The following is a 15062-nucleotide window of genomic DNA, read 5'->3' on the forward strand; positions in this document are numbered from 1 at the left end:
ACATTTTAGCCGACTAAATTTACTGTAGTTTTAATTGACAAAAAATGGACTACAACTAAAGCAATTTAGATGACAAAAATATGACAAACTAAAATTATTTTTTTCTCCAAAGAGTGACTAAAAAATAATTTAAAAATTGCTGTCAAAATTTACATTGCCGTACACGCAATTTTATAGTTTGCACAGGCATTTTAGTGTATGGTGTTTGAATCTTAGTAGATTAGGCAGTTAGTGCAGTGTTTCTTAACTATAGGGCCAAATTTGGGCGGAGAGAGCCCAAAAATATCTGTTTCTCAGCTGTGGTCCTTTGGGTCACTACGGTACTCAGTTGTAATACACTTTTCCACCACTTGTGGCAGTAATGACAATAATAAACAAACAGAAGTTTGCAGCTAAATACGTTTCTAAAGTGGTGAAGCTGTATTTTCATTTGAACACTAGTATTATTGACAATTTATATAAGAAACATGTAGTATAATAATTTATTACCAATTTGTTTAGAATGTATTTATTTTAGCAATGCATAGTCAATTGTCCATCTATCCATCTTTTTCTACCGCTTGTCCCTTTTGGGCTCTCGGGTGGTGCTGGAGCCTATCTCAGCTGCATTCGGGCGGAAGGCGGGGTACACCCTGCACAAGTCACCACCTCATCACAGATAGACAGACAACATTCACACTCACATTCACACACTAGGGCCAATTTAGTGTTGCCAATCAACCTATCCCCAGGTGCATGTCTTTGGAAGTGGGAGGGAGGAAGCCGGAGTACCCGGAGGGAACCCATGCAGTCACGGGGAGAACACGCAAACTCCACCCAGAAAGATCCCTAGCCCATGATTGAACTCAGGACTAGTCAGGACTTTTGTATTGTGAGCCACATGCACTAACCCCTATACCACCGTGCTATCCAAGTAATCAATTGTATGTAAATGTATTTGTTTTTCAGTTTTTAGCTTTCAAATCTGAAAATTTGGTTAGAGGTGTCTTTTTATTAGAGGTGGGCAATATCGCAAATTTGGGTATCGATACCAATCCGACCCGATACCGACCTGTATCGCCAATACCGATACCGATACCGGAAGTGTCGTCATCTGATGGGGGGGGGGGGACGACTTCAGGGTATCGATACTTTTGAAAAACGAATTTGTACTTTTGCCTTTTTTTCAATTGAGTATGATAATAATACAACACAGGACGTGTCTAACATCATATTCATGAATTAAACACCAATACAACTTTATTTTCAATAGGTAATGCAGGCTCATGTCCCTCCCCGTTCAGTGTCACAGAGGACCGGGCTGTCCGTTCACTTGTAATGATCTGTTGATTGTGTTCATATTTATGTTATTTGCTCAGGCGACCCTTGTTCACAAACACTAAGACATCAGCGAGTCTTGTAATCCATCCAAATGACAGTCGCGGCTGAACTCAAATGCACTGAGAAAAGAATTAATCATTTCATTAAGTGATTCAGTTCGTTCACTCAAATGATTCGTTCGAACCAAGTATCAATACTATCGATACTTGGTATCGATATGCTCAGCCCTACTTTTTATGCAAAACCTACTTTTCGTACCTGATGGTAGCTTTTTTATGTATTTGGAATCGCCATAAGTCCAAAAGATTTGAATTTAAACCATTAGACATTGAACGTTCCAGACAAGCCGTTCAGAATATCTAAATATATATAAACAAAAATCGCTATATTAATATTATACAATAATTATTAATTGTATTATTAATATGAGACTACGATATACTTTATTGATCCCTGTGTAAAAGTCAAATGTTATTGTTATCATCAATCATCCATTCCTACTTATTCAAAGGTAATACTCCATTTTAAGCCGTGTTCATAATAACTAGAATGGACATACATGAGCCAATGTTATAGTGATGTTATTTGTTGTGAGGACTGAAACACACAGGGTTGGGGAGCATTTGCGATTAAAAAACAGTGACATTTTGGATCACGGTTAATAGTAAAACCGTTTTTGTTATTTTTTAATTCCTAAAAGATAACTTCTGTAGTTAAATGGACCCAACCTTACGGTAACCACCTAAAACAGCGGCCTTTCTCTTCACAGAAGTAAACACAAACTTAAATATACGGAATATTTTATTCATGTTTGTTGTCCTAATCAAAAAATACATTTATACAGTACCATCACATAACTATTTACTGTACATCACAAGAGCACAAGAAACAGAAAGCGAAAGAAGCAGCAGGATATCTTGAACACGTATGAAAAGCAGACTTCACAGCGAAACGTATCAAGTATTCAATTAGAAATCCAAAATAGTTAATAGAGCACAGTTAAAGTACAAGAATAGCACATCTGATAAAGATCTCTTTAGGATCCACAACAATTGCAGATTTCGAGATTTAAAAGAGGAATTTACCAAACTGTCACATGAGTATAAAAATAGTTTAAAGATGCAAATAGATGGGATATGCAATTCAAATGAGACCCAGCAGTCGCATGTTACAGCTGACGGCAATGTAGTATTCTAATTCCCAAGCAAAACAATATTACAGTATTCATGTGGATGTGGTTCATATATTTAGGTTTCTCATCATTTGTGTCGTTTGATGACTCGATAGCAAGAACAGGCTCAGCTCATTCTACAGCCAAACTGGTAACACTGCCGTTAGTGTTGAAAAGGCACAAGAAACCATGTACAGCTATGTCTCATCCACTAGTGGATTTAAATTAAAGTGCACCGTTACTTCTTTACATTCACATATGTGACCCACACAATTGCAAAGTACACAGCACAGTGTCACATGACTTTGCCCTGCTTGTCTCCAATAGTTTCCTTCAAATACTTTGTCCTCCATGTGCTTGCAGCTCTGCAGAGCCAATACTGTCCAAAGAACAAAAATCAACATGTAATAAATACATAAATAACAAAAAATAAATAGCCTTTCACATGCATGTTATTTTGAAACTAAAAACTGTGTAAGACGTGTTCATGCTTGAAGAAATGTTTTTTTTTTTGTCATTGGGTTATTGTGGTGACACATAAAATTTAGCCAAGTCAGAAATAGTATTAGTAACAAGTAAATAATGTTAAACATCTTTAGTTAGCACACAAAGAAACAGGAGTTCTTTAGAGTGCCAGTGCACTACAAAATGTTTTCATGTATTTCATCTTGAAAGCTGATTACGCTTTGTGCTTAATGGGTTTCACCAAACATCCATCCTGCTCCCACACACACAGACACAGAACTTGATGCCCACAAAGCATTTTGGACTACGCAGGAGTTCCAGGGTGTTTTGGATATCTCACACCAGCCCCGGGGGTACGTGAACAGCCCTTGACCAGACGACACACAGAGCACTTGGTCTTATTCACAAGCTAACTTGCTGTCAAAGCTGGAGAGGGCTATGGCGAAGGCTTGAAGGGCACACATTGGGTAGTTATAGTCCATGGTGAAGACATCCTCCGCCACGCGGCCAAACTGCATCACGATGTAGTCAGCTGCATAAAATGATAGAGAATGAATAAAGCTTGAACATAACAACTTGCAATGTTTATCAATTCTAGTAAAAGACAGCAGGAATGTTCCTTAAAGGCCTACTGAAACCCACTACTACCCACCACGCAGTCTGATAGTTTATATATCAATGATGAAATATTAACATTGCAACACATGCCAATACGGCCTTTTTAGTTTACTAAATTGCAATTTAAAATTTCCTGGGAGTTATTTCTTGAAAACGTTGCGTAATGATGACGTGTACGCAAGACGTCACGGGCTGTTAGGAAATATGAGCGCTGCACACATACACAGCTAAAAGTCGTCTGCTTTAACAGCATAATTACACAGTATTTTGGAGATCTGTGTTGCAGAATCATTTGCATTTTGTTCAATTAATATTGGAGAAGTCCATGTAGAAAGATGGAGTCGGGAAGCTTAAGCCTTTAGCCACACAAACACACGGTGACTCCTTGTTTAAAATTCACGGAGGTGAAACTTTACAATGGATCACACCGGACATGGATCCCAACCGAATGTCAACCAGCAGGTTTCGGTGAGAAAATTGTGGTTAAAAAGTCGCTTTTTACCGAATATCAGCTGAGCTTGCCTGGTCCATAAAGCTGCCGTCGACTTCCCTCAGACACTGTGCGTCAACACACCCGTGGACACACACCTCCGACTATCAGGTACTGTTAAACTCACTAAAACAGTAGAAATACAATAGAAAGATAGGGGATTTCCCAGAATTATCCTGGTAAATGTCTCTAAAAACATATGAATCCGTCTCAATGCAATCGCGTTTTTTTTGTTATTTAACTTGTTTTTTTTTCTAGTCCGTCGCTATCAATATCCTCAAACCAAATCTTTCATTATGCTCAAATTAACGGGGAAATTGTCGTTTTCTCGGTCCGAATAGCTGTTTTTGTTGGAGGCTCCCATTAAAATCAATGTGAATATGTAAGGAGCCATCAACATGTGACGTCATCGTCTGCGACTTCCGATAAAGGCAGGGCTTTTCTCTTAGCCCCGAAAGTTGCGAACTTTATCGTGGATGTTCTCTACTAAATCCTTTCAGCAAAAATATGGCAATATCGCGAAATGATCAAGTATGACACATAGAATGGACCTGCTATCCCCGTTTAAATAAGAAAATCTCATTTCAGTAGGCCTTTAATTGTCAACAACAACGACACTGCAACACTGACCAGTCCGTCACCGCAGTAATCAACCATTATATACAGTGTTTCGCACAAGTGAGTATATCCAGAGGCGTAGCACCAAATTCTTGGCCAACATACACAAGACTCCATAAGGGCCCACCAGCCCACCCTAAACCCAACATTACACACTTGGTATGTTTACATGCACTAAAGCAGTGATTCTCAAACTGGCTCCAACTAGTGATAGGCCAAAGAATCACTTGATGAAAGTACAGTACAACTGTTTAAATACTACCTGTTATTACAAACTACACGGTGAATTATTTTCAATTGCTGATTAATTAGATGTTTAATTTTTACATCACTAAATGAAATATGAATACCAATGTTGTGAATGATCTAAATGAATGAGATGTTTGAGTTCTTCAAGTCCTGTGATCTACCGCTATTTATTTTTGTCTCCCCAATAACAAAACATATTAGCAATATTTTTACTCTGTATAAATAATTTGTTGTCATAGACAAGTGTCAAAATACATCAATGAAGAGGTTTGTCCAGTAGTTCTCTCTCTGGCGTCATTGCACAGAGCTAACGTGTCTTCTTTGAGAACGATCCAGTCGAGATCTGACCAATCTAAGTCTTTGCGCACAAACTGATGAAGTCTACTCGGATGAGCGAGGAAACGTCTTCTAAGACAAACCAAACCGAATGTCCTGAGATGACAAAGACGACTTTTAACAGGGTCCAGGAAACGCCAGCATATAACCCCAATCCTTGAGAGTTTGCACTGGCTCCCTGTTCATTTTAGAATTGATTTTAAAACCTTGCTCTTTTTTTTTAAATCTTTACATGGACTGGCACCTCATTATATCTCAAACCTCATCCACATTTACAATCCTGCGCGCGCTCTGAAGTCCGAGAGCCAGTTCCAGCTCATGATGTCCAAGATCAGACTTAAAACTAGGGGAGACAGGGCCTTCTCTGTGGTCGGCCCTAAGCTCTGGAACACTCTGCCCCTCCATATTCAAACTGCTCCCACAGTGGAGTATTTTAAGTCTCGTCTTAGGACCCATTTTTATTCTCTGGCTTTTAACTCTACGTGAGTTGTGTGGTCCTCTGTTGCCCTCTGTGTTTTTAAAATGTTGATTTCTATTTACTGTTTTAATTGGTTTTGCCCTTTAAATTTTTTTTAATCATATTTATTTTATTTTGTTTTTACATGGGTTTTATTTTTTGTTTTTATTCAGTCATTGGTGGAGCTCAGGATAGTATTTGAATAATGTTTTTAATATTTTTGTGCAGCACTTTGGAAACATTTTTGTTGTTTATAAATAAAGGGGATTGGATTGATTGAGACCTGGATGAATGAGAACATTCATTGACATCTTCTTTGAGAACATTCTGACATTCATTAAACAGGTAGGTTTTTATTTTATTACATAATAAATATTGACTTATTATTAATAAAACTATAAGACGCTACTTGTTTCTACGTTTTGAACCCCCTGCGGCTTGTACAAATGTAAAAAAGTGCAGTTGATTTAAGGATTTTTCTCCACTGATGGCCATAAAGCAAATACTTTTCATTGAAAATATGCAAAGACAATTTTTAAAGTGTGTTTTTGTTTGTGCTATCTTTTGGACAAATTTGTTTAATGCAGGTGCTGCTGGGTGAATAAATGCTGACAAGTGTTTCCTGCTAAGGAAAGCTGTGAACTTTAAGCATTGCATTGCTGTTCTGTCTTGTAATCATTCACAGCGTTTCTACTAGGGATGTGGGGAAAAATCAATTTGAATATTAATCGCGATTCCCACGTTGTGCAATTCAGAATCCATTCTTATTTTTTTTTAAAAAAGATTTTTTTTTTTAATCAATACAACAAAACAATACACAGCAATACCATAACAATGCAATCAAATTCCAAAACCAAACCTGACCCAGTAACACTCAGAACTGCAATAAACAGTGCAATTGAGAGGAGACACAAACACGACACAGAACAAACCAAAACAATAATGAATATTATCAACAACAGTATAAATATTAGTTATAATTTCAGCATAGCAGTGGTTAAAAATCCCTTATTGACATTATCATTAGACATTTGTAAAAATAAAAAAAAGAACAATAGTGTCACAGTGGCTTACACTTGCATCGCATCTCTTAAGCTTGACAACACATTGTGTCCAATATTTTCACAAAGATTTGGTTCGTTTAATAGTTAATGCAAATTAACATTATTGCAATCAGTTGATAAAATATTGTCCTTTACAATTATAAAAGCTTTTTACAAAAGTCTACTACTCTGAATGTCAGCAGACTGGGGTAGATCCTGCTGAAATCCTATGTATTGAATGAATAGAGAATCCTTTTAAATCGGGGAAAAAATTGTTTTTATAATCGAGAATCGTGTTGAATTGAACAAAAAATCGATTTTGAATCGAATCGTGACCCCAAGAATCGATATTGAATCGAATCGTAGGACACCCAAAAATTCGCAGCCCTAATTTCTCCACATGAATTCTTCATTCATCACTCCAAACAACGTTTACACGTTTTAGAGTATAACTAAAACAATTTATACTTCGTACTGTTGGAGTGTTTTCATGCTTATTTGTTAGTGCTATCGTAATGTATTGAAGCCAGCATCGTTAGCATTAGCTAATATGTTCACATGTTTACAAGTGTCTGTGTTAGCATTATTTCCTTACAATTGCAGTCTTTTTGTATTGTTTCAGTTTCACAAATTCCTTAGTTTACTAAGGAATGCACCAAGACATCACCGTGGAGATATTGAGTCTTTTTAGCTGATTGGAGAGCTTGCTTCCACAGCCAGTGGGTCCATGACGATGACGTCTGTTTTGTTTGATCAGCCATTTGGAAAAAACGAAAGTATGTAAATAAACATTTATAAAATATTTCTGTGTAAATAACTCATTTCACAGCATATATATCTGCAGTGTACAGTATGGTGCAGCTTAATATGTGGGAAAAATGTTTTCTAAAATTTAGTGAGTGCGGCTCTAGAGTCGGAAAAATATGGTATTTCAGCTTCTAAATCTGTACTTAGTGATTGTTGGACTAAAAGGGTCACTCCCACCGCTGGCTTGTTCTTCTTCGCCTGCAAATAATGTAGTATGACAGGCTCAATTTGATTGGTGAAATGGAGTCAAACATCACTAGTCCTTACTCAGAAGTCGAGTCCAAAAGTTTAGCTGGTGAGCCAAATGATTAAGTCTTTGCAAGCAGTAATCAGCCGACTATGAATAATGCTGATATAAATAAAAGTAGCGATCAGAATGATACTCAAAGCAACAGAGTAAAACGTAGCGCATTATTACCCACTTCTCTTGTAAAGACAAATGGTTTGGTGAGAGTGCCCACCAGAAGAAGTCAGGTGGATACTGTCACATGACTCTGTTTCACCAATCCAACATAAGCACTTGTGACTCCAATCAAACAGAGCCTGGCAGTCACATGACCCCAACACTACCCAACACTGTAAAATGTGACATAATGTTCGGTCTGATGAGGCAGCACACCTCTTCTATCAATGTTTACCTTACAAACTACAAAAACGAACAGAACACCTACAGTAACAGATATCATGTATGTCATCTGTGTCAGTAGAAATGTTCCCATTGCAGCGTACAATAATTCCACTTCCATCTAAACAAAATGCCATCCATCCATCCATTGGCTACCACTTGTCCCTTTTAAGGTCGTAGGGGGTGCTGGTGCCTATCTCAGCTGCATTCGGGCGGAAGGCAGGGTACACCCTTGACAAGTTGCCACATTGCGCTAAATTTATCGATGTTTTTTTCACTGACTACCATATTTCCTTGAATTGCCGCCGGGCATATAGTATGCCTTGAATTACTGCCAGGTCAAACTCGCTTCGCAAAATAATTAGCGCATGCTTAGTATCACCGCCGGGTCAAACTCGTGACGTCACGAGTGACACTTCCCCTGTCATCATTTTCAAAATGGAGGAGGTTGATTTCAATACCGGTAATTTGAAATCGCATAAAGGGAAGAAGATTAATCCAATCCAATCCAATCCACTTTATTTATATAGCACATTTAAACAACAATAACGTTTCCAAAGTGCTGCACAGCCATGTTAAAAACAATTGTAAAAAAATAAATAAATAAAATAAAATAAAAAAAGTATATATATATATATATATATATATATATATATATATATATATACATATATATATATATATATATTATGCTCCACCAATGAATGAATGAAAACAAAAAATAAATAAATATAAAACCAATAAAAACAATATAAAAACAAATATGATTAAAAACTATTTTAAAGGGTAAAATCAATTAAAACAGTAAAATAGAAATCAAAGTGTATAAAAACACAGAGGACAACAGAGGACAGAGGACCACACAACTCACGTAGTGTTAAAAGCCAAAGAATAAAAGTGGGTCTTAAGACGAGACTTAAAACACTCCACTGTGGAAGCAGTTTGAACATGGAGGGGCAGAGTGTTCCAGATCTTAGGGCCGACCACAGAGAAGGCCCTGTCTCCCCTGGTCTTAAGTCTGGTCTTGGGCACCACGCGCTGGAACTGGCTCTCGGACCTCAGAGCGCGCGCAGGAATGTAAATTTGGATGAGGTCCGAGATATATTGAGGTGCCAGTCCATGTAAAGATTTAAAAACAAACAGCAATGTTTTAAAATCAATTCTAAAATGAACAGGGAGCCAGTGCAAACTCTGAAGAATTGGGGTTATATGCTGGCGTTTCCTGGACCCTGTTAAAAGTCATGCTGCCGCGTTCTGGACTAACTGCAACCGGGAGAGAGCTTTTTGGCTAATGCCAACATAAAGTGCATTAAGCATTAAGATTAAGAGCTATTCAGTAGGATTTAAGGTCCAAGCTATTGAATACCGGTATGCTAAAAAGAACAGCAAGCAGCTATGTTTTATTAATATACCTGTGGAGCCGACGGTCTGACAGACAGGCAGGGCACGCTGATGGCGGCGAGCGAGCGGAGAGGAGGAGCGGAGGAGCGACCTGGACTGAGGTTTTTTTTTTAAATAAACAATGTCAAACTGCTTGAACCATGTCCTTCCTTGGTGGTCCTGGGAACCCGCAAGACGACGGCTTGAGACCGTCACAATACCGTAGTTGCGTCTGTCAAATATGAGTCATTAAATGACTCCCGCCTCCTGGTGGTAGAGGGCGCTAGTGATCCTTCTTGCGACTACTCGGCTGCAGAAGAAGTGAAATGAGTAACGTGATATGTGCTGGAGGACGTAATAAAGGAAGATCTCCATCGAGACAGAGAGACTTTTAAAACTGAAGAAAGATAAGGAAGACTTCTATAAACCAGTTATCAATGCTTTTGATTAGAAGGAGCTGGCATGGACTATATTTATAAGTAAAGGTAAGACCATAATAACATTTTTTTTTATTAAATGTGCTTTTCATGATGGTATCCTTACGTCACACTAAATTTTTACTGCATGCCTTTGGTAAGTGCCGGAGTGAAAAGAGGTTTTAAAATAATTAGCGCATGCTTACTTTTACCACATGCCTTTGGTAAGAGCAGGAGTGAGAAGAGGTTTTAAATTAATTAGCGCCCCAGCGGCAATTCAAGGAAATAGGGTACTCTAAAGTATATCCAAGTTTCAGTTAATCATTTATTTATTGTATTGTCCCTTTTATTCACTTTAGTGAGATACTGATGAAGACAACAACCATATTAAATACAAAGTAGTTGAACTCACGGTCGTTGTCATGGATGATTTGGAAATTCTTGACAGAGGCCTGAGTAACTCTACCATGGAAGTTGAGCACATACGATTGTGTATCGTCATTCCACACTGGGGTTTTGTTATGGAGTTCAATCACACTCTCTGTGTTGTTGATCTGCCACTGTGCCAGCAATGACTCATGGTCCTATAATACAATCAAAAACAACAGGACAGCATCACTTAAATTGATCAGATAGAATGTCATGTTTGATAGAGGTGAAGGGCACATGTGTGTATCAAGGAACATACATTTCGTGGACGAATCGAAACCCTCTCATGGTCCATATTCATTCCAGGGATGATGACGCTCATTTTGCGAGGTCCCTTAAATCCTAAGACATTAGTTTCCTGGGTTTAAAACAGAAAAGAATGGAATCATTGGTATTCCAAAAATATCAAATATCAGTATAAATTAGGAATACAAATCCTTTAAAATTGTAACAGTGATTTTCTGCACCCCATTGCAATGGTTAAAATTATTGTCAAATGAATATATAATGCATTAAATCAGTATAGCACATCAAATAAATGATGCAAGAACTCACATAGCAAATGGCTGCCAGCTCCTGGCGCATATTGCTGTCTTCTAGGCTGGTGGTGGTCTTCATTGGGTTCAGACCACTGTCATACACCGTAAATTTGGTCCCCATGAGGTTTGACCTGCAATAAAAATAAAATGATTATGACACACTTTTGCACCTTGCAGTATTTTGTGTGCTGAAGACAGTTACAAAAAGGTTACATATGCTTCCACTGTCTCTCGTGCTCGTGACCTATTCTCAGTCAACATTTATTATACAACATACATACTCTCAAGACTGTTGAGTTGAGTTTGAGTTTATTTCGAACATGCAAGCATACAACATGATACATCACAATTTCCAGTTTCTCTTTTCAACATGTTCGAAAAGGAGTAGAAAGAAGCAGAGCTTATTTAATCCTACCCCTTTTCTTTTACATAACAGTTACTAAAACTTTTGTTCACTTCGTGTTCTCAATGTCTTCACAATATACTCTATAAGTAATCACAATAAAAATAAATGAATAAATAAATAATTGTTGAAGTAAGTTTTATTCCATACAATGAGATAAGTAAGAATATTTTGAGAATGAAAGAATGAATGGGTGAATAAATTCAGAATGTTTATCATGGTTCTTCTTTTTTGTCCTTTGTAAACGCTTTAAGTTTGAAGAGTTTCTTGAAATGGATCATATTAGTACAGTGTTTGATTGCAAATTGATAATTGTTACATGTCTTAATTGTAATTTGCTTTGTATTCTTACAAACATTTTTTGATTCAAGCATAAAAATTATGTTTCATCAGACTGGAAATGCGTATTTTCTATGATGCTCCCTTCATCAGTTACATAAACAGTATATATATATATATATATATATATATATATATATATATACAGTATATATATATATATATTTTCTATGATGCTCCCTTCATCAGTTACATAAACAGTATATATATGTATGTATATATATGTATTTTATATATATACATATATATATATATATATATATATATATATATATATATATATATATATATATATATATATATATATGTATTTTCTATGATGCTCCCTTCATCAGTTACATAAACAGTATATATATATATATATATATATATATCCATCCATCCATCCATCCATCTTCTTCCGCTAATCCGAGGTCGGGTCGCGGGGGCAGCAGCCTAAGTAGGGAAGCCCAGACTTCCCTCTCCCCAGCCACTTCGTCTAGCTCTTCCCAGGGCATCCCGAGGGGTTCCCAGGCCAGCTGGGAGACATAGTCTTCCCAACGTGTCCTGGGTCTTCCCCGTGGCCTCCTACCGGTTGGACGTGCTCTAAACACCTCCCTAGAGAGGCGTTCGGGTGGCATCCTGACCAGATACCCAAACCACCTCATCTGGCTCCTCTCGATGTGAAGGAGCAGCGGCTTTACTTTGAGCTCCTCCCGGATGGCTGAGCTTCTCACCCTATTTCTAAGGGAGAGCCCCGCCACACGGCGGGGGAAACTTAGTCCGGCCGCTTGTACCCGTGATTTTATCCTTTCGGTCATGACCCAAAGCTCATGACCATAGGTGAGGATGGAAACGTAGATTGACCGGTAAATTGAGAGCTTTGCCTTTCGGCTCAGCTCCTTCTTCACCACAACGGTCCGGTACAATGTCCGCATTACTGAAGACGCCGCACTGATCCGCCTGTCGATCTCACGATCCACTCTTCCCCCACTCGTGAACAAGACTCCTAGGTACTTGAACTCCTCCACTTGGGGCAGGGTCTCCTTCCCAACCCGGATATGGCACTCCACCCTTTTCCGGGAGAGAACCATGGACTGGAGGTGCTGATTCTCATTACGGTCGGTTCACACTCGGCTGTGAACCGATCCAGTGAGAGCTGGAGATCCTGGCGAGATGAAGCCATCAGGACCACATCATCTGCAAAAAGCAGAGACCAAATCCCGCGGCCACCAAACCGGAACCCCTCGACGCTTTGACAGCACCTAGAAATTCTGTCCATAAAAGTTATGAACAGAATCGCTGACAAAGGGCAGCCTTGGCAAAGTCCAACCCTCACTGGAAATGTGTTCGACTTACTGCCGGCAATGCGGACGAAGCTCTGACACTGATCGTACAGGGGGCGGACCCCCACAATATGACAGTCTGATACCCCATACTCTCTGAGCACTCCCCACAGGACTTCCTGAGGGACACGGTCGAATGCTTTGTCCAAGTCCACAAAGCACATGTAGACTGGTTGGGAAAACTTCCATGCACCCTCAAGAACCCTGCAGAGACTATAGAGCTGGTCCACACTTCCACGACCAGGATGAAAACCACAATGTTCCTCCTGAATCCGAGGTTCGACTATCCGGCATAGCCTCCTCTCCAGCACACCTGAATAAACCTTACTGGGAACTTGGGAAGGCTGAGGAGTGTGATCCAACGATAGTTGGAACACACCTTCCGGTCCCCCTTCTTAAAGAGAGGGACCACCACCCCGGTCTGCCAATCCAGAGGTACCGCCCCCGATGTCCACGCGATGCTGTCAACCAAGACAGCCCCACAGCATTCAGAGCCTTAAGGAACTCTAGGTGGATCTCATCTACCCCTGGGGCCTTGCCATCGAGGAGCTTTTTAACTACCTCAGCAACCTCAGCCCCAGAAATAGGAGAGCCCACCACAGATTCCCCAGGCACGGCTTTTTCATAGGAAGACATGTTGGTGGCATTGAGGAGGTCTTCGAAGTATTCCTTTCACCTATCCACAATATCCGCAGTTGAGGTCCGCAGAACACCATCCGCACCATACGTGGTGTTGACATTACACTGCTTCCCCTTCGTGAGGCTGCGAATGGTGGTCCAGAATCGCTTCGAAGCCGTCCGTAAGTCGTTTTCCATGACTTCCCCGAACTCCTTCCATGTCCGAGTTTTTGCCTCCGCCACCGCTGAAGCTGCACACCGCTTGGCCTGTCGGTACCCGTCCACTGCCTCCGGAGTCCTATGAACCAAAAGAACCCGATAGCACTCCTTCTTCAGCTTGACAGCGTCCCTCACAGCTGGTGTCCACCAACGGGTTCTAGGATTACCGCCCCGACAGGCACTAACTACCTTGCGGCCAAAACTCCAATCAGCCGAATCGACAATGGAGGTGTGAAACATGGTCCACTCTGACTCAATGTCCAGCACCTTCCTCGTGACATGTTCAAAGTTCTTCCGGAGGTGGGAATTGAAACTTTCTCTGACATGATACTCTGCCAGACTTTCCCAGCAAAACCTCACAATGGGTTTGGGCCTGCCAGGTCTGTCCGGCATCCTCCCCCACCATCGCAGCCAACTCACCACCACGGATGAAAGCATTGCTCCTCTCTTCACCCAAGTGTCCAAAACATGGGGCCGGAAATCGGATGACACAACTACAAAGTCGAACATGGAACTGCTGCCTCGGCTGTCCTCATGCCAAGTGCAGATATGGACACCCTTATGTTTGAACATGGTATTTGTTATGGACAAACAGTGACAAGCACAAAAGTCCAATAACAAAACACCACTCGGGTTCAGATCCGGGCGGCCATTCTTTCCAATCACGCCTCTCCAGGTTTCCAGGTTTCACTGTCGTTGCCGACATGAGCGTTCAAGTCCCCAAGCAGAACAAGGGAATCACCCGAAGGAGCACTCTCTAGTACTCCCTCGAGTGTACCCAAAAAGGGTGGATACTGTAAACTGTTGTTTGGTACGTAAGCACAAACAACAGTCAGGCCCCGTCCCCCCCACCTGAAGTCGGAGGGAGGCTATCCTTTCGTCCACTGGGTTGAACTCCAACGTGCAGGCTTTGAGCCGGGGGGAAACGAGAATTGCCACCCCAGCCTGTCGCCTCAGTCCAGCCCCTTTCGAGAGAAGTGGTTCCAGAGCCCTTGCTGTGTGTCGAAGTAAGTCCTACTACATCCAGCCGGAATTTCTCTACTTCGGCCACTAGCTCAGGCTCCTTCACCCCCAGTGAGGTGACGTTCCACGTCCCAAGAGCTAGCTTATGTAGCCGAGGATCGGACCGCCAAGTGCCCTGCCTTCGGCTGACTCCCTGCTCATATCGCACCCGACTTCTATGGCCCCTGCTATG

General features: G+C 40.4%; 1 protein-coding gene across 3 annotated transcripts in view; it reads right to left on the bottom strand.

Moving 5' to 3' along the window:
• Positions 1-2108: 2108 nt before the first annotated feature.
• Positions 2109-15062, bottom strand: part of tub (TUB bipartite transcription factor) — a 200456-nt gene continuing 187502 nt past the window's right edge. For all 3 annotated transcript variants that reach the window (XM_061883431.1, XM_061883439.1, XM_061883449.1), the window contains exons 9-12: positions 10980-11094; positions 10684-10782; positions 10408-10579; positions 2109-3488 (exon numbers count right to left, since the gene is read on the bottom strand). In XM_061883431.1, the coding sequence (XP_061739415.1) occupies positions 3355-3488; positions 10408-10579; positions 10684-10782; positions 10980-11094 (520 nt within the window). In that variant the 3' untranslated portion in view covers positions 2109-3354. The remainder of the gene's footprint in view (positions 3489-10407; positions 10580-10683; positions 10783-10979; positions 11095-15062) is intronic.

The sequence above is a fragment of the Nerophis ophidion genome, linkage group LG02 (assembly GCF_033978795.1).
Source record: "Nerophis ophidion isolate RoL-2023_Sa linkage group LG02, RoL_Noph_v1.0, whole genome shotgun sequence".
Lineage (NCBI taxonomy): Eukaryota > Metazoa > Chordata > Actinopteri > Syngnathiformes > Syngnathidae > Nerophis > Nerophis ophidion.